The sequence below is a fragment of the Panthera leo genome, chromosome D2 (genome assembly GCF_018350215.1).
Source record: "Panthera leo isolate Ple1 chromosome D2, P.leo_Ple1_pat1.1, whole genome shotgun sequence".
Lineage (NCBI taxonomy): Eukaryota > Metazoa > Chordata > Mammalia > Carnivora > Felidae > Panthera > Panthera leo.
Window position 1 is genome coordinate 70067217 of NC_056689.1, and position 25288 is coordinate 70092504.

The 25288-nt window shown below is 51.2% G+C and overlaps 1 protein-coding gene across 9 annotated transcripts in view; it reads right to left on the minus strand.

Moving 5' to 3' along the window:
• Positions 1-25288, minus strand: part of LOC122202521 (nebulin related anchoring protein) — a 76974-nt gene that overhangs the window by 15608 nt on the left and 36078 nt on the right. For 8 of the 9 annotated variants that reach the window (XM_042908931.1, XM_042908928.1, XM_042908927.1 and 5 more), the window contains 17 exons: positions 25112-25213; positions 23119-23316; positions 22447-22551; positions 19945-20043; positions 18683-18787; positions 17427-17534; positions 15819-16130; positions 14594-14698; positions 11707-11805; positions 9952-10056; positions 9113-9220; positions 8456-8569; positions 6338-6535; positions 4535-4639; positions 3168-3266; positions 1102-1206; positions 642-749 (listed from right to left, as the gene is read on the minus strand). In XM_042908931.1, coding sequence (XP_042764865.1) covers positions 642-749; positions 1102-1206; positions 3168-3266; positions 4535-4639; positions 6338-6535; positions 8456-8569; positions 9113-9220; positions 9952-10056; positions 11707-11805; positions 14594-14698; positions 15819-16130; positions 17427-17534; positions 18683-18787; positions 19945-20043; positions 22447-22551; positions 23119-23316; positions 25112-25213 — 2175 coding nt within the window. The remainder of the gene's footprint in view (positions 1-641; positions 750-1101; positions 1207-3167; positions 3267-4534; positions 4640-6337; positions 6536-8455; positions 8570-9112; positions 9221-9951; positions 10057-11706; positions 11806-14593; positions 14699-15818; positions 16131-17426; positions 17535-18682; positions 18788-19944; positions 20044-22446; positions 22552-23118; positions 23317-25111; positions 25214-25288) is intronic. The other variant, XM_042908929.1, reaches the window with a different exon arrangement.

The window sequence follows — 25288 nt, forward strand, 5'->3', positions numbered from 1 at the left end:
AAGGAAGGGCCCCACTCCCCTTATGTGTGTCCTGTGGCCAAAAGGAATTTATCAAAAAAGGTAAAAGAAAAACTTGTGCTTTAACCGTTTGTACTTTGGCAAAACATTAAACCCAAAAGACAGGATCCATTTATTTGAAGTCCACGCTTTCTGTGATTTGTTTGTGGGAAAGAGAAAGTCACCTTCATGTCCCAAAGCTATGGACGCTATCAACAGAGTGGCTGAAACACAGCTGGCAAATCCTAACGCCAACGTGTGAAACTACAGAGAGCCAAGAGGGAGATGCGTTACGGTCGTATTACAATTTCTCTTACGAGTTCTCTGTCGAATTCTGGGCGCAGTTAGAAAGCAGGCAGCTCACGCGTTACAGGGGGGACCGCTGGCGAGACCCCGCCATTAGAAACAAATCCTAATCGCTTTCCTGCTGGAGACCTTTGCCTGAGTTTAGCTTCGGATTAACAGAGCCTTTCTTTCCCTCCCTCCGTCAAAGAGTCTCATTCCTAACTAATATATTCTGCAGGTGACATCCTGTCTCACACGGTGATAGATTTGCTTTAATTCAGGAAAATCAGCTGTAGACATTGTTTTACAAGAAGTTAACAGAAATTAGGCAAAATGGAAGGTCATATCATTCAACTCACATCACTGGCTATATCTCCAGAGACGCGAGCAGCCTGGAAGGGAAGAGCGTCTATCGTCAGCTTGTAGCCTTGAGCACGGAGATTACGCCAAGACTCCTTGTATTTGGCCTACAGTAGGAACACATGTAGATCTTCTTTAAAAAAAAAAAAAGAAAATTACACGAACCAACGAACAAAGGCTACCCCTTTCATTTGTAGTATGGCGTTCGAGAATCGATTTCTGACCAGCAAAAGCTCTCTCTTTTGCAAAGACAATCTCATTAGCATTCACACTGGCGTGCTCTCTGACGCATATGTACGTGCCACACTTGAGGAAAAATGCATTTACCATGAGCATCTAAAAGACGTTTTTTAAGTTTCTGGGAGAACCAGAAGGGCCACTGTTAGAGCCCATCACGGCCACAGACAGACGTGGCTTTGGAGCACGTCTGCACCTCAGCTTACGTCAAGAAAGGCTTACGTCACTCAGATTGGCCGCGTTTGCTTTCGCTCGGGCGAACTCAGGCAGACCCAGGGTCATTGTGTACCGGTGCCTCTCCTCGTCCCCGGCTGCTTTATAGAGGCGCTGGGTAGAAAAAGAACGAAGAAAAAGCAAGGAGATAACGCTCAGTGCTTCTGCAACGCTGCAGGTCCCTCGCTGGCAAGCGGGAAATAGGTTTGCAGAAATAGGTTTGCGGAAGGCCACTCGCTGTGTCACAGATACACCTTCAGCCCTGGGGAAGATCTTTCTTTCAATAAAGTCAGTTCTTTCATGAGTCAAATTGAGTGACATAAAAGGAGTATGTAAGACATTACAAGTTGCTTCTGACGGGGTTCGGGACAGGTCACCCCAAAATACGGCACCTTGGCGTACTGAATGCTTTAAGCTGAAGGAATCTGGGAAACAGCAGGTGCCAGAAGAACTCTTTCTTCTCCCCTCTCCTGAAGCAGGTCAGAAGACCCTCCTGTGAGAGATGCCCTCCCCACACCCAGAGGCGATGAGCGTCCTTATCTCTGAAGACGGAGGGCTGCAGAGAGGAATCTGAGCGAACAGACCGAGCTAAGTGTGCCCCTGTTCTTAGCTCATCACGTTTTGCCGTGACTCTCCACTCTTCATCGAACCTCGTACTGAAACGCTCAGGTCTAACCCGTTTCTTCTGTCTTCATTTCCTTATGAAGGCTCCCCGTACCATGTAAAACTTGAGTTAAATAAACTAGTATGCTTTTCTTTTGTTAATCTGCCTTTTGTTACAGAAGCCGCACTGAGACCCTATGTTGGGTAAAAGAAAAGGTAATTTTTCCTCCTTACGCTTTGCCCAATAATAGGCCGAGGAAAGAAAACCGCATTTAGGAACACTATCAAAGCTCTTCTCATTGTAAACTTTTCCCTTGAGGATATAGTGTACAGACGATAAATACCAAGATCCAGGGGGATTTGGGAGAAGCCCTGGTTGGCGGAAGGGGGGCTCCCAAACTCTGGTCTGCATCCTTTCCTAAAGCCCCAGCTCCTTCCGTGAGCAAACTCCCACCAAGGCCGCCCTGCATGGCCTCCGCCAGTTATGAAAACACCTATTCTTGTGATCAGAAATGGCTCTGTGACTGGTGAGTTCTCTGAGGCCAGAGGTCATCACAAGAGGCAGTGTTACCCCATAGCATCCAGCTCACGCAGCAGGCAGGAAAGCCTGGACAGGAATTTAAAATTGAGAACGGTCGCTACCCAAGCTCTTGGGGACATTCTTATCCTACGCTGCTGTCTCTTACTTTTTGACTTGGGGGAGAGTGGACCCTAATTGTATAAATAGCCAAATCTCAACTGGCTTCTAAAAGAGTCAGGAAGAAAATCTGAAAAACTCAGGACGATGCCAAATTTAATTCTCTGCCAAGCTCAATTTCTGTTTCAAACTTGCAAGACAGCCACCAAGAAGTAGAACCAAAGGGGCTGGAACACTGATTTTATGTAATAAGATTCCTTCCCCTGAGTGCCGCTCTGGTAGAGATATTTAAATAAAGTGAGCAAACAGCAAGTAAGGGAGGAGGCAGAAATTCCAGAGGTCCGACCAACAGCATTCTACGTAACCGGCCTTGCATCAGCACCCCTGAATAACCACACATCCTTCCGAGAATAATCATCAGAATGACCACGGACGTGCGGTTAGCCATTATGTTCCTAGACAGAACAGATGAACGACGGACCAGTACTCTCAAACTTTAATGTGCCAAGGAAACACGTGAGGACCCCGTTAAAGGACCATGTGCATTCAGTGGGTCAGGGGTGGGGCCCAAGGTTCAGCACTTCTAACAAGCCCCCCAGGATATCCTGCTGGTCCGTGATTGCCCTTGAGGGGCAAGACTAGAGTCTGAACCAGATTTCCAACTAGGCCTTCCTTCCCTCTGGAAAATGTTTACATTCCATATGTGACGTTCTTTTCTTTCCAAACCCCCATGCAAACACGCATGCTTTTTCCCGGCCCCGACCCCACAAATACACGTTATTTTTAACAAGCTAGCAGTTTTTAAAAAGGCCATTCCAAAGCCATCCGATTTTACCTCATTGGTAATCTGGTTGCTGAGTTTTGCATGAAGGAGGCTGGGGGTGTCTGTCACAGCTGTGTACTTGAATGACTGGGGATGCTGACGGTATTTACTCTGAGGGAAGAAGACGACTTGTTAGGCATCAAACCAAAAGCAGACGAAGCTCTCTAAGCACTGGTTATAAAATCTCACTTTGCAAAGGCTGCTAGTCTGTTCCCCGGAATCCAGTCCGACACCTGCTCTCGTGACCTCGGAGCTCAGAGGGAGGAAGACGCAGAGGAGGACAGGACGGACTGAATCAGATGCTTACCCACAGGAAGAGGAGAGGACATCTAGCCCTTTGCCATGAATGGGAACGTGACTATTGAAATTTGCAGTTTGCTCCCGACCTTTGTTCACTGGAGACCCAGAGCCCCTCGGCTCTGGGAATGTCCCAGAAAGAACTGTGCAGCTTTAAAAAAAAAAAAAAAATACCGATTGCCTGCACCCCACCCCGGGAGACCAGGATTCATTAAACTGTCAGTGGGCCCAGGCATCTGTATTTTTTTTTCAAGCTCCAAAGACAATTCTGATGCCCCACCAGGTTCAGAAACCACTCTCTTTTGAGATTTCACTGGAAAAGTAAAGCGCAAAGTTCAATCTGAACTCCCACGGTGAGGCCAGCTCCGTTTTCTCAGAGCTCCTAATCAATGTGTGAGCCCACCTGATACTTCCAGTGCCCTCCGTTATGCCCTCCTGTCCTTGCATCTACAGTGAGTGGACGTCCCAGAGCCCTTGCAGGTGTAAGTAAGATTCCTCAGAAGCTCAAAGGGCTTAGAATTCTAGACTTCTGTATTTTTACCATGAAATTATCACCAAGCTTCTAACAACCATTTCCCAGCCACCAGAGAAGCATAGTTGCTTGGACTATTAGCGCTAATCCTCATAAAAACTAAACGAGAGGGGTAGGAGTACCCCCATTTAACCGATTACAAAGGTGAGACTCAGAGAGGGCAGGTGACAGGCTGGAGGTCACACAGCAAATGAGCACTGGCCTAGGATTTCAGTCTCCATCTGTTGGTCTCCAAAGCCGGCCTTTTTGTCATTGTACCACAGGGCCACTCTTCAAAGGGACCCTAGGGAAGCAGATCTTACGAGTCAGTGAATAATTCTTATGTGTTCATAAGGGACTGGCTTGATATGTGCAAAGCTGTCTTAAATGACATCCAGTCTAAATGGAGGATCTCATAACAGAACAGAGGCCCCAGAAGAGGTTATGTGGGGAACGGCCACGGTTAACAGTTAACCTCTAACTGGCTTCAGCAGGAAGAAGTAAGCTGAATGCTTATTTGTCCCGTGGAAATAAGACGGATACCCCTCAGCCCTCCAGGGTCCCCGGTCACCTCACTGATGAGTTCAGATGCCTTCTTTCTCCCTTCGATCTCTAACGTGCCTGGAATGACACAGGGAACGCCTCGCATGAAGTTCAGGTCTGACCGGTACAAATTCTAGAAGAGACAACACAAGGAATCAGAAAAGCCAAACTCACAGAACAAGGAAGCAAGGAGAAGCCGGAGGACCCACGAGAGGATAACGTCGTAATTAGAACTCACGGCCAAGCCAGTGTCTCCAGACAGAGCATCCTCAACAAACACACGGTGCCTCCCAGTAAGTGTTTGTGGGGGAAACAAAAATGTAGGTCAAAAGAAAAACGATTCTGCTGTCACCTGTCTCCGTAGCTTTGGAGGGAGGTGAGGCAGGTTTTTATCTTCATGGGGGCTATCAAGACATAAACGCTGGAGTGGATTGTGCTTGGAAAGTCAGTTGTCTTGGGGCAAATGTGGAAATGACGGTTTAATAGGCCTTCTAAAACAAAACCCAGCAGCAGAGGGTGGCGTTAATTAATCATGGGTTAAGAAAGAACTAATAAATGAATCCAGAATCATCTGGCACAGGCCTGTCTGTGTGGGTAGGGGCGAGTGTGTGTACCTGAGTGATCCGGGCTGACAGTTTAAAGGGTCCCCAAATTCGCTCCCCTGCAGCCACCCAGGTGCCCCCCCTCCCCCGCCCCCGGCCGTTGCTGCCTTCCAAGTGCTGTCACAGCGAGAGGCAAGGGCAGGCGAGGGCTCCGCTCAAGTGACACACAGGCCCTGAGCTGAGCGTGGCAGCTCCATGGTTGCAGCTGCTCTGGGGTTCCTGACAGTTTCTGGCAGCCGGTAAACACCGTACACGGGCGGAAAACCCGAACAGACGACAGATACCCAGATCTGAGTGTCCCTTTGCTTCCAGGCACTGTCGAACCAGGATGCAGGTTTTGTGCGGTGTTTTGCTTTCCAACCCCAGCCCGTTACTTGCAAAGCCCATAGCACAGAAACCTAGAAAGGTAGGCAAGAAGGGGAGTGCCAAACAGGACGCTGCCGCCTGTGGAGGGGAGACATCCGGGATCTCTTTGGGGGTGAGGAAATCCTCGGTGCTCCCCAATACTCCCAGGCCACCTGCTTCCGGAAACAGGTGGCTCGAGCTTGACACGCACGTGGGAGGCCCGTGAAGGTCTCCACCACTCGTCGCGGGGACCCAGGAAGGACTGCTGGGGCCCGGATGCCCTGCCCTCCCCCACACACTCGCCTCTGCCTGAAGTGGGTCCGCTCTGACCCCAGCCTCTCCTAACGGAGCATGGCCTCCCTCAGAAAACGGGCAGCCTGGGAATTTACGAAGCACGAAGAAGAGCCCCCCCCCCCCCCCCCGCCCCGGTCAGACCTGAGGCCAAAGGCAGTGCCGGTAGCAAATCTTCAACATGCAAAACATGTGAGCGGAGGGCATCCTGGTCAGACGCCATCTAAGTTCACGTGTCAGCCCCCCTTTCTCACTGACAGTTGTGGGGTCTCGGGCAAGCTCTCTCTTTAACTTCTTCGAGCCTCCCTGTCATTTCTAAAATGGGGTAAAGACTACCGATACGGGGTTATTTCGAGGGTCAAATGAGATCATGTGTGAAAACGTCATGTTTGGAACCAGTGGATGTTTCCCGTTGCCATTAGATCTGTGCAACTGTGCTGGGCAGGAGCACGGGGCAGCGTTTCCCAAGAAGACCCCGGTTTGGGATTTCTCACCTCCGGAAACCCCCGCGGCACCAACGGGAGCTTGGAGTCACTGCCTCCTGGTCAAATCTGAGAGGACAGAGCCCTGAGAGAGAGGCCAGGCCCCCTTACCTCGCTCTGCAACTTGTGGGCTCTCTTGGCACAGCTGAGCCTCAGGTCTTCGGCCAAGGAAGTGTACTGGGGGAGCGGGTGTCTGTAGTCCTGGTCGCTGGCCAGGCTCTGAGCCTTCCTGGCATGCACCAGGGTCACCATGTCCAATGGCAGATGGAAGTGTGCCTTGAAGAGTTCAAAGCCTTTCTTGTAATTCACCTAGAGGGGCAGACAGATCAACAGCCGCTATTTCAAAGCCACCATTTGCACAGGGACCACCAGGGACAGCGAGTGCAGTGAGGGTCTCCCAGGAGAGCCCCGGAGACGTTCTGGCGGGACCGCTGCTCCTTTCTTGTAGGGACTGGCTTAATTAGCAGGATTCATGACACTCACCACCCTCAGCTCCTGGAGGTCACTGACTTAGATGATGAAGGCCCACGGCTCCCCCAGTTGGGGCAATACAGAAGTGCAGGAGACCTACATCACATCACGTCAGCGATTCCCTTGCTGGGTCTTTAGATCTTCCCATTTGCCAGAGGCAAGAAGGTACGTGGCTAACCTGTGAGGGCACGGGGCCCGCCAGAGTTTCTCCCCCTCCCCCTGTCAGGTTCAGACTTTAGACACCGGGGACTCCCTTCTCGGGCTTAGCCGATGAGCAGCTTCTTCAAAGCATCAGACGACATCCTAAGAAGTCTGGGGGCAGGGGCGCCTGGGTGCTGAGCGGGTTGAGCATCTTACTCTTGATTTCGGCTCGGGTCATGATCTCACTGATCGTGAGTTCAGGCCCCGTGCTGGGCTCTCCGCTGACTGTGCAGAGCCTGCTTGGAACTCTCTCTCTCTCTCTCTCTCTCTCCCTTTCTCTCTGCTCCTCCTCTTCTCGCTCTCTCAAAATAAATAAACTTGAAAAATGTAATTAAAAAAAAAAGAAATCTGGGGGCCAACAGCAGTGGGTAGACGCTTGGAAAGCCAGTTCTGAGGGATGGGTATTCCCAAGAGGCACGCTGAGGGAGGAGAGGACAGACCACAAGCTCCACGGCAGTCCTCAGAGAAGCTGCCGGAAGGTCTGCGAAGCTCACTCTGGGCTTTCTCAGGAGTCAGATGCGTAACTTCCACCTCCGCCATCTTTCCCAGAGCCCCGGCCACCCCTCCCTTACCTCCTGCTCCCATCTAGCACCCTCCCCTGACCCCTAGCATAAAGGCCAGGACAATTCATGTGCAACCCCACATTCTTCGGTCAGCACTCCAGCCCAGAAAGGGGTGGGGGTTGGGGGGGAAGAATGTTAGAAATGGGGAAACTGAGGCGGAGAACATGTGAAGCTGTGGACAGAGCCTGAGATGGAGGGCTGGCACCATATTCACTTTCTAGCTGATCTTAGACAAGGGACTGAGGCGCTCAGAGTCTAGGTCTTATCAGTAAACCGGGATGGATAAGACGATAATGTTCCTCAAGAGAGTTCGTCCAATGGTTAAGGGAGACCCGGGGTGTAAAGGTGCTTCGTCCTTCGTAACACAGGGGATATACGTCAGCGTCTAGCCCCACCGTTTGCCAGCGCACATATGTACAAGGGGACACTGCGTACACACTCGTGCCAGCATCCAGAGGGTCGAAACCACGGGCTGCAAACTCAGACGTTTCCAGGCACCCAGACGATAGCACCAGTGAGTAAGGCGGGCAGTGAGGGAAAAGGAGGCGGCCGCCTGACCAGGAGAGCATAGGTCCCTTCTAAACGGAGCTCTCGGTCGTCAACGTCAACTGTGGCCTTGAGGAATCCAGGGCCAGCTTCTGGCTGGAAGTCTACGACCTTTATGCAAAATGTTCCACTTTTAAAGGTTTGCGACTAATTCACTCTGCAGACCAAACAAAACAGCTCTGTCGTCCAAACCTAGCCCACAGGCCCCCGTTCGTGGCCACTGATCACATCACAGAATGGCCCAAGGGAGCTCAGGGGTCGTCTGGCTCAAACTGTCACTTGACGCAGGAAGAAGCTCAAGCCCAGAGGAGCCAAGGGACCCAACAAAGGCACACAGCTAGTTAGGACAGAGCCAACAGCCACAACCGGAAGGACAAACGACACACGCTGGCCGTGCACCATTAGGTGAGGGCCCCCCAGTCCCGCTGCATTTTTTTCTCCTACTTACTTCGCTCTGCAGCGAGTTCGCATACACTGAATGTGCAAGGCTGATATCGTCTTCCAAGCTCCGGGAGCCAAGCATCTGCCCTTTCATTTTCTCAAATGCCTCTTTGTATTTGTACTAAAGGGAAAGAGAGCGGGAGAGAGTAACAGCTCGGGGACAAGGGACACGGAATGGGAGAGGTGGGTATTGGGCGAAAATGTTTTGTTCTTTTGACAGTGACTGGGTGAGTTAAAAGAAAACGCGCGGGAGTCGTCAAAAGGCCTATTCTTTCATATGCAAGACTCCCAATGACTAAAGGGCTGGATATGAACTGGCAGGACATGTTAGCACTTGGGCGGCCCGCGCTGGAAGAAGGTGGGTGCATTGTTAACAGTCTCTGCACGCGGACTTGCTTTAGGAAAGCGCCTGGTGGAGGGTGCATTTCATCTGCCCGGGGTCCAGAGTTACAGTCCGGCATTTGGCTTTGTACCCCGGCTAGGGGATTTTTTTTTGTTGTATGGTATGTTCTCTCTCACTGGTCGTTACCAGATTGCCCTAACACAGTCAGTTGGGAAAGCAGAGGACAGTATCCACAGGCAAAAGAAGGCAGGGGCTGGGGGCAAAAGGAGTAAAAATCGGTTAGGATTAAACATTGACACGGTAATGGAGGTGGATGCTCACGTCACTTATGATTTCGCCGGAAGCCTTTGCTGCCTGAAATGGAATGGCATCCAGTCTCAATTTATATCCACCGTCTCGAAGTTTGCTCCAGGATTCCTTGTAACGTGTCTGTTGGGAACATGTGGACAAATAAAGACCTTCGTGTGATCTGGTGGTTCTGAGATGCTCATTACCAAGATGGGCATCGGCTTTGTTATGGGTTTTCTCCGCCAGCGCCCGGTTGGAGTTAGAAATCACTGCGTCTTAGCAAAAACCGAGAAAGAGTTGGAGCCTGCCTCACGCCCACCCACGGGAGGGAGAGTCTTTTGGGGGCGACTCGTTAGAGTCAGACAGACCCAGATTTCTCTGAGCAGCAAGCCGAGTGGAAGAAGGAGGCATAAGGCTGAGCGTGCACAGATCTTGACGTAAGATAAGGAGAACACAACTGTCTCTGTCGAAGAACAGGAAAGGGGGGGGTTGCTGATCAAGGTCACGGGAGGGAAGGGTCTCTCCTCGCCATAGCCGTTGGCTGCCCTCACCTATATTCTGACGCTCCCGCATTTCACCCCCTCAGTACCAACGCCTTTTGTAGTAAGGCGGTTTTCCTAGTCTCATTCTTGCAAATGAGCTTGACTCCTCTGTAGGACGGCCTACCTAGCCCGCAGAACTCAGCAGCGCAAATGAAAGCATGGGGCCCCTTGGTCACAAATATTACAAATTTCAAGATGGTGACAGCACAGCATTCAAGTAAGCTCCAGGCCCTTCTGAGTACGGGATGCTTCTGAGCACAGGCTGCCGGGCACTGCCCAGGTCCCCGGATCCCCCGGAATGAAAGCCAGTGCCCCATCCGCCAGCCTCACCTCACTGATATTCATGGCATTCAGCTTGGCCAGGAGGACTTCAGGGAGGTCGGCTGTCTGAGTGTAATGGTGCTTTATGTTTTCTCCTTGTTCCTTATATAACCTCTGTGGAGGAAGAGAGGTTTTGCATTAAACCCAGGAGGTTCTTCCACACAGCCATCAGCCAAGTTACACTCCGGGAGACAAGGGACAGCTGCCACCTCCCCACAGGGACAGGATCTTGGGTGCCCTGCCTCCACCTGGATCCCACAGCCAGCACGGTGACACGGGCTTCGTGCCCTCCTGAGTCCTACGTCCCAGCTCAGAACACGACAGGCTGAAACCTGCCTCTGCGTTAACACTCTACTTGTAGCATAAACCCGACACGGTGTCAGATGGGAAAATGAGGTCTAGTTAACACCTAATAATTTTGTTATTAACCATAAAGCGTGGGAGGGCATTAAAATTCAGAAGCATGAAAGAGGGCTCTTCCACAGGGGACGTCTGGACCTACTTCGATCCCCACTCCCTTCCTCCGTCTCGAGGATTCTTGTGCTAATAAATGTCTACCAGGTGGGTCTGGGGTGTCTTTCATGCGGAACTCTGATTTGGGCTTATGACATCCTCATAAGGATGCCTTATAAGGCTCATGCCATCCTTCGTGATGACACACGAAGTTGGCATCGGCCACCAGAGAAAGTTTCTAAGCCGGGCTTTTCCATCCCAAATCTTAGTAGCTGTGTCCAAAGTTTCTACGTATCACAGCACTGCCCCCTAGAGTTGGTTAGGGTAAGGAAGAAGCCCGGGTTGTTTTTCTTCATACAGAAGTTCTTGTTTGACCATCTGTGTTTTTCAGAATTTAATTTGTTTCTGATGGGCTGCTTGTCAAGAAATTATAAATTCCTAAACCCGTAAGTTTGTAAATCATCCCAAAACTTATTCTGATAGGCACTCAGGACATTTCCAAATGCCTGTTAAATAAGGCACAATCAGAATAAAATATTCAATTGGGAAGCATGAGAGATAATTTTGAAACTCCTCTTCACCAAGGGTTGCACATTTTCCTCACGGCAAGTCGAATGGTTTGAAGATATTTATAAGGCGTGTCTGCCCCACTTTACAAAGATCTGCGGGCCTCTCTCAGCAGAATCAGCCAAATGGGGTTAACCCATGTCCTAAAGTGAGTTTTTATGGGACCTCATCATTCAATTTGGTCTCCAACGAACGCCATGCAGTGAGGACAAAAGGCCAGGTCTCAGTTTCACGTTAAAAAGGGAAGACGGGAAGTGAGTTCACCGTTAGTCTCGTGCCCGCAAGACCCAAATCATTTCCAAAGTCTTTGGGGGAATTCAGAGAGCAAGAATTCCTGTCCTCGGGTCCCAAGGAGGACTAGGGGGGGCTGAGTCTTCCAGATGCCAAGAATTTTCACTCCCAAAGTTCCAGTTCTGGAAACAACACCTTAAAACAAAAAGGAGAGGGGAAAAGCACCCCCCCCACACACACACACACAAATCTTGAAGATATGCAAATGGGAAGACAGGAGAGCATGAGGGCAGTGGGGTGACAGAGCCCCACTTGGCATCAGAAGAGCGGTAACACCCCATTTGCATCCTAATGAGGAAGCACCCCCGCTAAGGTGCTCCTTGGCAAAGGACAAGGAGTTCCTTCATCCTTCGAACAACAGAAAGAGCAAGGCAAGGAACCCTCAGCTTCAATCGCAGTGTTGAAAGAAGAGCCCACTCTTAGAGTTCATAATGTATATATATTATCACTTACATCCACGGCTTGGGTATAACTAATTCTGGCCTGGACCATCTCCGGAGTGTCTTTAATACTGGTAAACTTCAAAGCATCTGGAGGCTGACGGTACTTCTTCTGTTGAGCAGAAAAAGATCAAAGCTGTGAATTTTGTGCCGCTCTTTCATGCCATTTGAAAGGGAAAATCATAGGTTGCTTGAGATTAGAGTGAATTTGTGAACATAATTATTATTCGGCTTCCTCCGTCTTTATATCCTAGGTGCCTTCAGGTTAATATTTGTTTCAATTTAAGAATAACCTCATGTCAATTAACATTAAAGTATTTCTAGCTGGTGCAAAGAAAACATCGCGAAATTGGGTTATACCGGTAAAATACCGGGGGATGTACGCCTAGGAAAGGGTTCTTTTTGTGGGTTTCAAATGCTGCGTTGTTTACATCTCTTAGTTTGGGTCTCCCAAGCAAGAAGGTGGTTACATTTATCAATTGAAGCTTCCCGCTTTCCTTCCACGAAAGGACTTGGCGGAGATTATCACAGTCAAAACCCTCACATTTAACAGTCAGGGATCACAACTATTCAATCACTTTAGAACTTGGTTCAGTTAACACGAGCAAGGATTCTTTAGAATGTTACGATAACAAGAAGAAGGGTGCTATGGTTGAAAGGAAGGAGCTCACATTTTGAAAGACACTGGAAACAAACAAACAAACAAACACAGAATCACAAAGAATTCCAATGCTGGCAAAGACCTAGATACCCAATTCTGATTCTAAAAGTCATGCTTAAATTAATTCCGGGTTTGTTTGTTTGTTTGTTTTTAATCCAAATACATTTCCAGGAGACTAGGACAGTCGCACTCTTAACGGACTTATGAAGTGTATCGTTCCTCAAATCAAAGACCTATTTTATGAACACTTCCTCATTTATCAGGGTCAGTTTTTGTAGCCTGGGTTGATTAAGGAAGACAGGGTTCGGTATCCAGCCATCTCTGTTGGGTCACTCTGCTAAAGTTTTATCAGAACACAGCCATGCTCGTTCACGTACACGGTGGTCTATGGTTGTGTTCACACAGAGGTGGCAGGGCCGAGGAGCCACAACGGGAACTGTGTGGCCCACAAAGCTGAAGACACTCCCTATCTGGTCCTTTCCAAGAAAAGGTCTGCCGACTCCTGCTTTAAGAGACAGGCGTGTATGCATCTGTGGTTTTCTCGGCAGTGTGTGGCATTCGGGCTGAAAATTAAGAGGTCAGCCAATTTGACACTGAACTGGAAGTGTGGGAAACAGAAGTGAGGTGATTAGGGAGAACGGCTGAAAGATTTTCTTGCCTTACTGAAGTTTGAGGACTGGCATGCAGCATAGAAGATAAGCCAATTTGTTGAGTAAGTCTGCAAAATGAGGTGGAAAATTAAGCCCACTGTGGGATAAACAGTTCCAGAAAGCTCCCTTGGATGCCAGACTTAGATGCATGAAAGAATCATCTTGAAGTCTAAATTGTGTGTATGATTTATTTTTCACATCCTTTTATGAGTGGGCCCAACGAGAGCTTAGGAGCATGAGTCTTCCAACCTAGATGTTTGCTGCGGCAAGTTTCTCAAAATCATCCTTTGAGGAAGGTCTTTCCTCAGTCAGGATGAACTACTTAGGCAGTGAAGTGTCCACTGAGCCTTGAACGTTGACTAAGATTTCCTAAAAAATTAGGCCCATCAGAGTGAACCCGCTTTTGGAACCAGCTCTGTGACATGTCAGGCTAACCAGAACATTCTCCCATGGGAAAGATATCAACGCTGGGCAGGTGTGTTTGAAAAACCAACTTAGGTGTCTTTCTGTCCTACCTACACATTCAGTAAGAAAGTGTTCTCAAAACAAAGTCCCAGGAGGCTCATTACAAAGACTACCATCCTCTGTGGCTGCAGCCGTGGTGATCCCCTCCCCACCCAGGAAAATCCAGAAAGACTGGGTTACTCTGGAGGCAACTAGAAAAATTCTCAGTTGCCTTCTGAGCAAGTTCCTCCCCAAACAGACATGAACAGAGGTGGGATTTGGGTTGTTCGAGGACGGGCAGCCTCCGTGTGAGCACGAGGCAATGACAACTCCCTGGTGTGTCTAGTCCAGTGGCTCTCCACCTTCCGGCAGCATCTGGAGACACTGAGGGTCATCATACCTGGGCAGAGGGTGCTACTGGCATCTAGTGGGTGGAGGCCAGGGGTGCAGCCAGACACCCCACGTGACTCAGGACAGCCCCCACAACAGAGAGCTTTCGGAATGCCAATAGTTCTGAGAGGGAGAAACCCTGATCAGATCTTTAAAAGACCTGTTTAATGAAACTCTCCCCAAAATGTGAGCAGACAGATCTTTTTAGCACGCTGTAATGCCTTAGGGTCCAGCTAGGGTGGCTGCAGGTGGACCAGCGTGAGATTTAAGTAGAAGTGAGACCCCTCAACAGGAGAGACCCGGGTCACGTGCTCCACACCACGTGAATATTCAAAAACTGTTTACACTGTGGCGGGAAGAGAGAGAGAGAGAGAGAGAGAGAGAGAGAGAAAACGGGCATCAAGTCCCGAAAGAGCTTTCTGGGTGCAATAAATGTTATCTTTTCATCATCTCTCCCTTGTTGCTTCATTAAAAAGGTAAGCTGGTGGGTAGCAATTGAGCTCTTTTTGATTGTCATTATTATTCATAATATCATTTGTCACCCACTTTGTTTTTGCCGGGGCTCTACGGGCCCCTACTGGTGTGTGTTTGGTATGTAGTTTCCCTCTAATTACCAGCCCTAGTCTGGGCTTCCGGGCCTTTCATGTAGCTTTGCCTTTTTCTTCGCCTTTTGAGTGGAAATTATTTTAATTTTATACAGCAATGCCACACGCCTAGTGCAGCCGGCCCTGTTGCACGCTGTCAGGAAATCTCACCTCGCTAATGAGTTCTCCTGCCTTCTTCGCCTGCTCCACATTTAATGACCCGGTGGCGACCCAGCCCGTGCCTTTCATCCACTTCACATCTGCCCTGTATTGGTTCTGATAAAGGAGAAAGAAGAAAAAGGCAGGCCATTGTTGGCGCGCAGACATTTAAAGGGCTGTTAACGGCTCCCAGATGTCGCCTTGGTGCTGGCTGAGTCAAATTAGATGCCACTTTTGTCTTATCCATTTCTGCACAGTCACAGGCAGGGCTCCAGAATGTCAATTAATTTCCCCTCTAATTGGAGCCTCCCGCTGCCGGTGGCGTTAGGCCCCACCCACGGGCGCCCGGGGGTTCAGCGGGAGGGGTCGGATCAACCTTGTCCCTCATTAGGGACGCGTGTCTACCTCGGGAAGAGGAGTGTCCTCATTGTCTGCTTTCCCCGTTTCCTTGTTGGAAATGACAAGCAGGGGAGAAGAAAATGAGAACTCACAACAGAACCCGGGTGGGGAGCTATTTGAGGGAATTTCACAAGACAGCCCAGGCCTCCCACGGTGCCGATTCCTTCCTATGCGCCTCGGTGCGGGGCAGGGGGCACATCTCATTTCTTTGCTCGCCCGTGCATGGAAGGAGTCGTTTTAATGGAAAGCCATTTAAATGGACGCTTCTCTAAAACTCGCGCATCACCTGTATCCCCCGAAACCGCTCTGCCGGGAAGGGTGTGTCTGTACCGCCCTCCCCACCGCCCGGCCCCCAGCGTGCAGGCAGCTGACCTGCCTTCTCAGCGCACAAGAGCCACCTGAAGGAGGAGGGGAGCCAGGTGGGGCACCCAGGAGAAAGGGGAGGGAGCGCTCAGGTTAGCGTGTGCCACTCTTCCCGCAAAGGGCACTGCCAGGGTTGGAAGGAGGGTGGGAGACCTCTCCCAGAACAGGCCGCGGTTGTGGAGGTCACCAACATGTCTCCCCCCCCGCCCCCCGCAGTAAAACGAAAGAGGGAAAACAGACATAGAGCAAATGCCCCGGAGGAAAAAAGTCGCTGGGTGGTGGTATAGTATCTGAAGCGGGCAGAGCTCAAATAAAGGTTAAACCACTAGGAAAGCTGAGCTGTGTCCGCCCTGGGATCCAGAAGCAGGTATGTCAGGGGATACACTACCATCTCGGGGGCGGTGGCGGGGGGGGGGGTGCTGGGGAAAACCATCGCGGCAACGCTAGCACACGCACGCGTGCACACGGAGCTTACGTCGCTCTGTAACCCGTACGCCTTCTTGGCCCATTCCACCCTCATGTCTGTGGGCAAAGCGGTAAAGTGATGAGATGCTGTCTTGTAGCCTATGTCTGTGGCTAGATGCTGAGCCTTGCGGGCGTGCACGAGGTGGACCATGTCCAGGGAGACGTGGCACTGGGACCTGGTGTCCTCGAACCCCTTCTTGTACTCCAGGTCGCTCTGCAGCTTGGACATTTGCAGCGAGTGACTCATTTGTGAATCCCCCTGGGCATCCTTCGCCCCGATCAGCTTCCCTCTGGACCTTTCATAACCTTCCTTGTACTTCACCTAAACAGGAAGGAGAGAGAGGGGCATGTTAGCATCTCCTAAAGGCATTGTTAACTTTCAAACTGAGGGTTTGAAAGTCCAAACAAAGCCAAACAACAGAATCTTACTAGAATTAGAATCTTCCTATCATTGAACAGTGAAATAAAAGATTACTCATTATTTCCCTTTTCACCTCAGCTGCCAGGAAGCTCAGAGCTAAACTGAATGCTCAGCTATGCAACAGTCTATTCCCAGGTTCCTGGTGACATTCCATCTCTTGTCTGTATTCCTCCACCTCAATTTTTCTGGATTTATTTTTAAGTGGCCCGTTGTTTCCTTTCTGGGAATAGTGAAAACGTTATAAACAAAAAGTAGTCATGGAATGAAAATGACACAGAATAGCCCAAACACAGCTGCTGTTTGAGAAAGGGGCTCATATTCGCTTGGAAAAAGACCGACAGTAATGCGGATCAGAAGGAAAAAACAGATACAGAACTGCCTTAAAAACTGTAACAGGATAATATTATCAGGAGACCTGGGCTCTCCTCTCACCTGCACCAACAACAACCGTATTAATACCTGCCACCATTTATTGAACACTCACTGTGAGCCAGGCCTGGTACAAACCCAAGCCCCTCAAAGTGCATCTGTAGACCAGTGCTGGTTCATGAACTCTCACCAGGAACAAGATAAGGACCTTATGCCAGAATGACATCACCAAGTTACTGTTTAGCTCAGCTGATATCTACATATATTTATATAGGAGAATATATTTATGTGCACGCATTTCTTCTGGAAGCAAGACTGTCTTGATGACATTAGCAGACTTTGTCTTCCACTCTGGCCTCGGCTTCTGATCTCACATCAGACTCCCGACAGATGGCAGTGGACTATGAACCGCTCGATACACGTCAGTTTGTTTCATTTCCTCGTAAACATTTTGCAACTGCCGATTTACCAATGAGTTAACTGAGATTTTGCAAGGTCAAACCACCTTCCCAGAATCACAATGCTCGGTCACTGGCAGGCCACGACATCCTTAGATAGTCCTGGAATGTCTCTGAGCCTCAGTTTATCTGTCACATAAGCCATTTAGCTTACTACTCGTGCTGCTGCCACTGATAATGCCTCCGCCTACTGAAAGCCAACGTGTGGCAAGCAGTGTGCTCTCGGCTCGTACAGGATTATCTCATTGTGAAGCAGTCGTATTTATCCCCACTTCGCCGATGGGACCCTGAGGCTCAGACCCTTTCTGACTCTCCTAGATGGAAAACGGCAGGATTCGTGGCGCCCTGTACAAGCTGAGCACCTACTCACCTCGCTGGCCAGGTCCCTGTTGGCTTTGGCTGCCAGGAAGGCCAAGGAGTCAAGACGTAGCTCAAACCCTTTCGCCTTCTGGTTTTCCCAGCTGCTCTTATACAGTTTCTGAGGAGGTAGGGGAGAAAAGAGATCATCCTCCTGCGGGAAGCCTTCCCTAGAGTCTGTAATGCTCTCTCCAGGAGGCAAACACGACTGCGTCCTTCCACAGAAACCTGGTAACCTGAACACCACCAGACCTCCTTGTTCCTGCCTCAAGGCCTCCTAACACACAGGGCTTCAGTCAAAAGAAGCTGAATTTGAACTCCAGAGGCCTTGAAAACTACTAGGAGTCTTCACGGGGGTCTCAAAGACATGCCCGAGGTGGAATAACATTGCAAAACGCCCGGCAACATTTCTGGAAGGTTCCCCACCCCTGCGCACGCAGCCCGCTCAGCCCAGCAGGTGCCACAGCTGCGTATCTTTGTCTCCCTGCCTCCAGCCTCTAGTCCACCTGGGGCTTGTCCTTGCTCCTCCCATGTCCCTTCCTGCCCCCACCTGTGGGTTTCAAGGTCTCTCTTCTGAAGGCTCCCTCTCTGTGTGTGTGAATCAATTTAGCCCCTGTTGCTCCTTCTAGTTTTCCCCTCTACCTAGGACTCAGATCAGGACTCCAAAGACCTGGGAGCTGAGGGGGAGAGCTGAGGAAGGCCCCTGCTGAAAGACAGGGAGGAGAAGGATGGGGCCACGCATGCTTTGTGTCTGAGAGCCATCTGGGTAATGGCTACCTTCGGCACACTCCTCCTCCTCCCAGGGCTTTCCGTATATTAGCTCACTGAAGCCTCGTGACAACCCGATGAGACGGGAACTAGTATTACCCTTCTTTTGCCAATGGGACAACTGAGTGCAAAGAATTAGCCCAGGGTCTCACACCTAGTAAGTGATAGACCCAAGGACCGAACAAACCCAAGCAGTTTGGAGCTAACGCCTTCAAGTGCTGCTTCCTTCCTTCTAGCAATGCTCTAATGCTGTTCGAGCCGCGACCCTGGAAGAACCACTACCTCCTACCCTGTTATATAGTCAGTGGGTCAAATCTCCCGCCAACTCGTTCCTAGGGAAAGTGGTCCTTCCCTCCCCCTACAACTGGCCAGGAACGAGGTCTGCTGGATGAGCTGTTTACAACGACCGGATGTGTGGAACCCCAGGTGACAGAGCACAGTGGCCAAGTGCCTACGCGGGAAAGCAGAGTTTACAGCCGCCCCCGCCCCCTCTGGCCATACCTCACTGAGATTGGCAGCGTTGGCTCGGGCCTGTAAGAAGAGAGGCTCGTCTTTGCTGATGCTGTACTGATGGACGGACTGCTCGTTTCCTGCCTTGTAGGCCACCTGTCAGGAGAGAGCACTGGGTCAGGAGCAGGTGGCAGGGTGGGGTGGGTGGCACGGCATCGCGGGTGCGCCTTCAGATCTGCTTGGCATTTCTGCGACCTGCACGGGGGGGTCCGTTACAAAACCCGCCAGACCAGACGCTGGCCAGCAGACGACAGCAAATGGGGCTTAAGGCAGGAGGGGTGAAGGCAGAGGGTGAGGCAGTGAGGAGCTTCAAGAAGAGTGTGGTCAGGGGACCAACCCGACCACACTGCCAAGGTCCCTGTCTTCACATGTCACCCTTGAGAAGGCACTGAGCTTCCCAAGCTGTTCCCATCTATGCTGTCCACGGCCACAGAAAATAACCCGCTGCAGGGCTCAGGTGGGCCCAGGCTCCCCGAATGAGAAAAATAAGAAGCATTCTCTGCTCCCCTGCACGTCCCCCTGCCCCCATCGCCAGTCCCAATGCATTCCCAGGCAGTGACACCTGGAAAGCGAGCAGTGACCAAAAAGACAGCACAAGTGAACACCTGCTCCATGAAAAACGTACCCCTCTGTTCTTTCTCTCTCCCCTTCCCTCCCACCCCCCCACTTGAGCTTCCAAAAGGCGGCTTTCTGATGCCCCTGAGCTCTGTCGGTAGCGTCCTTTCCGGCACGTGTCCCTGGACCTTTATGAAGGACGACTAGGACGGTCCTGGCCACCCTGCCGCAGCTCCAACACGTGCTTGGTGTACGTGCACAGGAAGTGCTCAACACTGACGTGCGAACAACATACACGGTGTTTTACTCCGATGCCGCCCGTCTTGGGGCGCATGTTCCCCGCCCCCCCAAAGAGAATTCTCTCCCGGCTGCAGAATGACAGAGCCTGTGATGAGAGGTAGGAGGCGGGGGAAGAAAGAAGAAGAAAGCGAGACGGGGCAATACTGAGAGCTGAAATGAGTAGCATCAGTCGGCATCTGTCCTCACAACCAGCAGAGAAGGGAAGTGGGGTAAGGCAGAGAGAGCTGGGGTCCGGTGCCCGGAGACAGCCTGCAGGCTCCGGGAGAGCCAGGCCCCGCCTGTCTAAAGGAGAGGCTCGCTGGTGCCCGGATCGTGTCCGGGCAGCACCTGCTGTGGTCTCAGAGACGCCCGGCCCGTGACACGGCAGCATGGCGGAGAAAGGGCAGCTTGGGACTCACTCCGCTCTGCAGCTCCTGGCTCTTCCTGGCGTGTGCCATCTGGGAGCTGTCGGTCACACTGGTGAACTTGAGCTCGTCCGCCCTCTGCCTGTAGTTTTTCTGTTTCCAAAGAAAAGGGACAGCGTAGCATTAGGGGTTGGCTGTCCCCACCACCACACTCGTGCTTACGTCCACACGCACACTTTCAGTGACCCGTGCATCTTCTTGGGGGGAGGGGGACCGTCACGGCTGGGCCGGCAGCTTAATCGGGACCACACAGGCCTGAGGCAGCCCGCTCTGGTGAGCCTCTTTTAGTTCCCACCCTTGAGTGAGAGCTTGAGCCTCTCCCTCAGGAAACCCTATGTTTCACCTTATGCCCTGGGATGCACCCATTTTATAAATCGAGATCTGACACAGGAAAAGTGACGTGGAGGGAACTTGGCTTTACAACCAGGAAGATGGAGGCCAGGTCTCGCCTCTGCCCCTTTCCAGCTTCATGACCTTGGGCACCTGTCTTGGTCACCCGAGCTGCTCTTGCTACGGCGGCACAAAAAATAGAAGCTGTCTCACTCTGGGGTGGGGCAGAGGCTTCAATGCCATGCTTTCCGCGAGCGGAGTCCGTGGACACAGCAACGGTTCACATCAGCCGTCACCGTTAGGCATGGTGCCATCATGGCTATCCAAGGATCCCCTATGCCATAGGGAACGGGGATGCCGGGAGCCACAGGCGGGAGGCTGGCGGTCGGGTGGGATCCGGCCTCCCAGTTCCTTCATGTCCCAGATCGCCGAGGTCTCGTCCTCACTGTGTCCCCGCCTCACACCCACAAAGTAACTGGCAAGATTTCAAATGTGCTAATTCTGTCTCCCCACAGGGACTTCTTGTCCCTCCCGGAGGTTAGTTCCTCTGGCTTTTCCACCGGAGGAGGTGCCAAAGCGGACGGGAAGGGCGGCCGCTGGGGGTGGCTTCACTGAAGCAAAAGCCTCGTGTGGCGGGGAGCGCAGAGGTGAGCACCACACCAGTTCTGTCAGCAAGAGGGTCACGGGCACCACCTGAACCCAGAGTCGGGTCTGGAATATTGGAGACTCCAAATCTCCTGCCTTTAGGAAAAAAAAATTCTCCAAAGAGACTTGTAATTTTCCTCTCTAGTTCCAGTGTGTTGAATGGGAAAACTCCTTCACCACATAATTGAAGGAAGTCGCATTTCCCTCCCATGGTTGGAAATTCCTGATTATTCCAGGCTCTGCATGGGTCAGATCATAAGAAATTACTGAGGAGCCAAGAATCCACCCTGGACAGGGCACAACAGAAACATGAAACAGGCGAAGAGAATAGTGTTTTCCCGGCCCTTGAGGAGCTTAATAATTCGTAGGCCGAGGAAGTGAGACAGAGATGGAAATTCCTAGGGCTGGAGGTCAGCTGGTTGGGTCTCCTCACTACGCCTTTATCCAAGGCAAATGGGGCTTGGGTTTTCTCCACTGGGGAGTTCAGCACGCCTGAACTGAGTCATAGGAACCCTGAAGCGTTATTCCCATTTGTCTACCTTCTTTATTTCTATATCCTAACCTTAAGCGTGTCTGTGTCTGAGAGAAGGATGAGCAGTGGAAAAATAAGAGTCATTTACAAAACGTGCTTCGGGGATGCAATACCACCTAATGGTCAGGAGCTGGGGCATCGGGCCGAACACACTGGGACAGAGCCCAGCTCTGCTCCTCCCTCGAAACTCTCAGTCCCTCTTCCCTCACTAAAATGATCTTCACCGGGGAGTAATAGTGTCTCCTCACACAGGGCCGCCGTGAGCAACGAATGAGCAGTCTGCATGCAACGTCCTCAAAGTGGTCAATCAATGACAGCAACGGCTGCGGGACTGTGCAGCTGTTATCACTATTATTACCATTTGCAAAAGATATGCCGACTCAGCCTTCCTGGTCCTGACACAAGAATTCCCTTTGAGGATCCCAAACAGAGCTCCTGAAATAGTCACACTTCCAAATGAGATGCCCTTCAAAAGTCTTCCTCTGCCGGCTGCCAAAGCCCACTTTGCCTGGTGGAGAGAGAGCCGCAGGGACTCTCAAACACTCCCTGTTCTACACGACAGAAAGGGTCGGAAGGCTCGCGTGACTTGACCGGAGTCTGCAGTGAGTCGAAGGCACAGCACCGGGAAGAGTGCTGACCTCCAAACAGCAGACCCTCTGATTCAGGAGGCAGCACGCACGCCTCATGTGACAAACACATTTTCCCACGTGCTAATCGACTGCGTATTACAACCCTTCTGGATTATTCTTTGGCTGCCACTGCTCCTCTACGTAAACCGCTAAGGCTTCTCACGAACACCTCCCAGGATGGGGGAGGGTGTGCGGAACATTCATCAGGGTGCCCTGCAGGTGCGAAACGGAGAGGTCCTCCTCTGAGTCCCCCTCAAAACAAGCCGGGGGGCTGCGGAGGGGGCATCAGGGGAAAAGACGGTGTTCGGCGAGTCGCGGGCTGAGAACCACTAGGAGCCCGGGGGCCCGAGCTCAGGTTACCTCGCTGATCAGCTGTCCCGCTTTCTTGGCCTGCTCCAAATTGAGGCTCCCCTCCGTCAGCCACCCGACTCCTTTCATCCACGCCAGGTCGGCCTTGTACTGCAGCTGCAAGAGAAAACCCAAGCTGTAATCAGACGCGTGGGTGCAAAGAAGATGGGAGAGTTCGGAAAACCCTTGCTCTTGCATTTGTAGAACTGCCCTCGGCTCTTTCATAGTCGGGCTGGACTCTCCTTGCGGGTGAGGCCACTGGCTCACTTTGTAACCAGCAGAGCATCTCCCGCCTTAGTGCTCAAACACCACAACCGCACCAAAAAGAGGGCTTTTCACACAGTTTTGACCGAACATCGTGTCTCCCAACCTGCTAAATTTCCAAGATTTACTTGCCATTTTCAACGCTCGCCTCCTCCTTGCTCAGCGCCGTGATCAACACATCTGGCCTTCTACACCAGCTCTGAGCCCCAGTCCTCCGCCCTCTTCCCTCTGCTGTCTCGACTGTATCTAGGGCTCAACCTCCCCACCCGCCTTCCCTGCGGCCGACGCATCTCAGAAGTTCTTCCTAGTCCTCGGGGTCACAGAACAGACTCACGCACAGGTTCCAAATCGCTCTCAAGACGTGCCTGTGCCCAACCGCGAGAGGGGCAGGAAGAGAACCGGCATTGAGTGAGGGCTCACCTCGCTCTGGAGCCCGTAGGCTTTCTTGGCCCACTGAGTCTTCATGTCCTCAGGCAGCACAGTGTATTCATGCAGTTTTTTCCTGTAGTCTAGGTCACTGGCCAGAGCTTGGGCCTTCTTAGCATGCTTGATGTGTACCATGTCCATGGGTAGGTGGAAGCGGGTCTTACTCTCTTCAAAGCCTTTCTTGTATTCGACCTTGAATGTACCGACAAGACCCATTACTTGAGGTCGGCCTTTGCAGAAGTGGTTCAAAACACAGAAAAGCAGCCCGGGCTTTCATGAGGAAACGACAATGTCACCCATCTGTCAGAAAGGTGGGACCCAATTTCTGGCTCGGGAAGGCGGTGCTGCTAAGGAGCTGAGGCCCCGTGCTGCTCTGGCTCTGGCAGGAATGCCTCTCACCAATATGAAATCTTTCTCCCTGGCTTCTCCAGGAGGAGAATGCTCGATGTACGGTTTCTGCGGAACCTTTACGAGGCAGAGTAACAGAGCTTGGGCTGCAGAGCCAGACAAGTCTTAGGTCAGACCTGGTCCACCCTTTGCCAAGTGGATGACCTCTGGGGCTCATGTTCCTCAGGGAACTATCGCGATAAGCAAGCAAGACAGCAGCTGAAACCTGCTAAGTGCAGGGACTGGCAGAGAGCAACCACTTGACAAACGTTCCCAATGAGGATGGCAATGACAGTGGTGATGTCGGTGATGACAGTGGTGACAGGGGTGATGGTGGTGTGGTGGTGAGGAAAGGCGGCATGCCACAGCAGAGTCAGTATGGTTCCAGTAAGTCAGACTTCTAGGATCCGATCTCTACCTTTACCACTGACCACTACACAAGTTTGGGCGAGACACCATCCTTTTGGCCCCAACTCCTCCCGCTGAAAATAAGAAGTATAATTCTGTTCTCTGTCTAACCTGCAGCCAAATTCTCAGTGTCTCTGTATATTTCACGATAACGCACTTCACAGGACGTGTTCTGTAGGCACATCCAAAATGGCGACCCAGATGCCAACGCTCTCATTCTGTTTAAGCCATGGCTCCTTAATGACTCACCAGGGAATTATATCTGGCTGTGCCATGCAGCCTGCACCAACTTGGAGCAGCCGCTGTAAAGCAGAAACTCAGTGCTCGTGTGTCCTTTTGGCCTCCTCGGCTTTGGCAGGGAAGGCCTGATCTGAAACCGAGTAGGTCCCTCGTAGCAGAACCCCCCCTCCCCAAAGGATTTCGGCAAGTGACGTTTACCAAGGTTCATCTCCAGCCACCAAAGTCATTTACCAGCAGGGTCATTTCGATTGGTTGGAGTTTAGGCGACTCAGTTATCTGCTAAACATTCTGAGTATCAAGTGTGTCGTAGCCACAGGATTCATCCAGGACATGGTCACAACAGACAGGGCGCTTGGTGTCTAACTCTCCCCGTAAGAATTAAGCTCCGCTGGGGAGGAACCTGTTATGTGTTGTCCATTCTGATAGCCCAGGTGTCTTACACGGGATCTTGCCCACAGTAGCTGCTTGGTAAACATCTGTGGGATGAATAACTGTGGCCGGACACCTTTGTACCTTGAGCAGTAGAAAGAGATCACTGTTGGGGGCCCCACCTCTCATCTATTTTATTTTAATTTTTTTAATGGAGAGAGAGAGACACAGACCATGAGCAGGGGAAGGGGAAGGGGCAGAGAGAGAGGGAGACACAGAATCTGAACCAGGCTCCAGGCTCTGAGCTCTCAGCACAGAGCCCAACGTGGGGTTGGAACCCATGAGCCATGAGATCATGACCTGAGCTGAAGTCGGACGCTTAACTGACTGTGCCACCCAGGTGCCCCTATTTTAAAAGAACAGTATGCTTTGGCTAAATAAAGAAAGCAAACAAACTTCTCACACCAACAGGGAAAGAAATTGTAGATGGAAGTCAATAAAAAGGTAGCAGTGAAGTAGGTCCTGGAAGGACTCTTAAAGCAGCACAAGCCCGAGAAAGTGTGGAGGACCGAAAAGAGTTTACCTCACTGCTCATCTTGGCAACCTGCAGAGAGTGCAGAAGCCTGGAGTCCGTAGTGCCCATGACTTTGCCTTTTGATTTTTCATATTCTTCCTTATATTTAATCTTGAGAGAAAGAAAAAGGTTTACTGTGAGGGGAAAGGAAACTCTGCCATCGAAGGGGCTCTGGTATTCACAGGG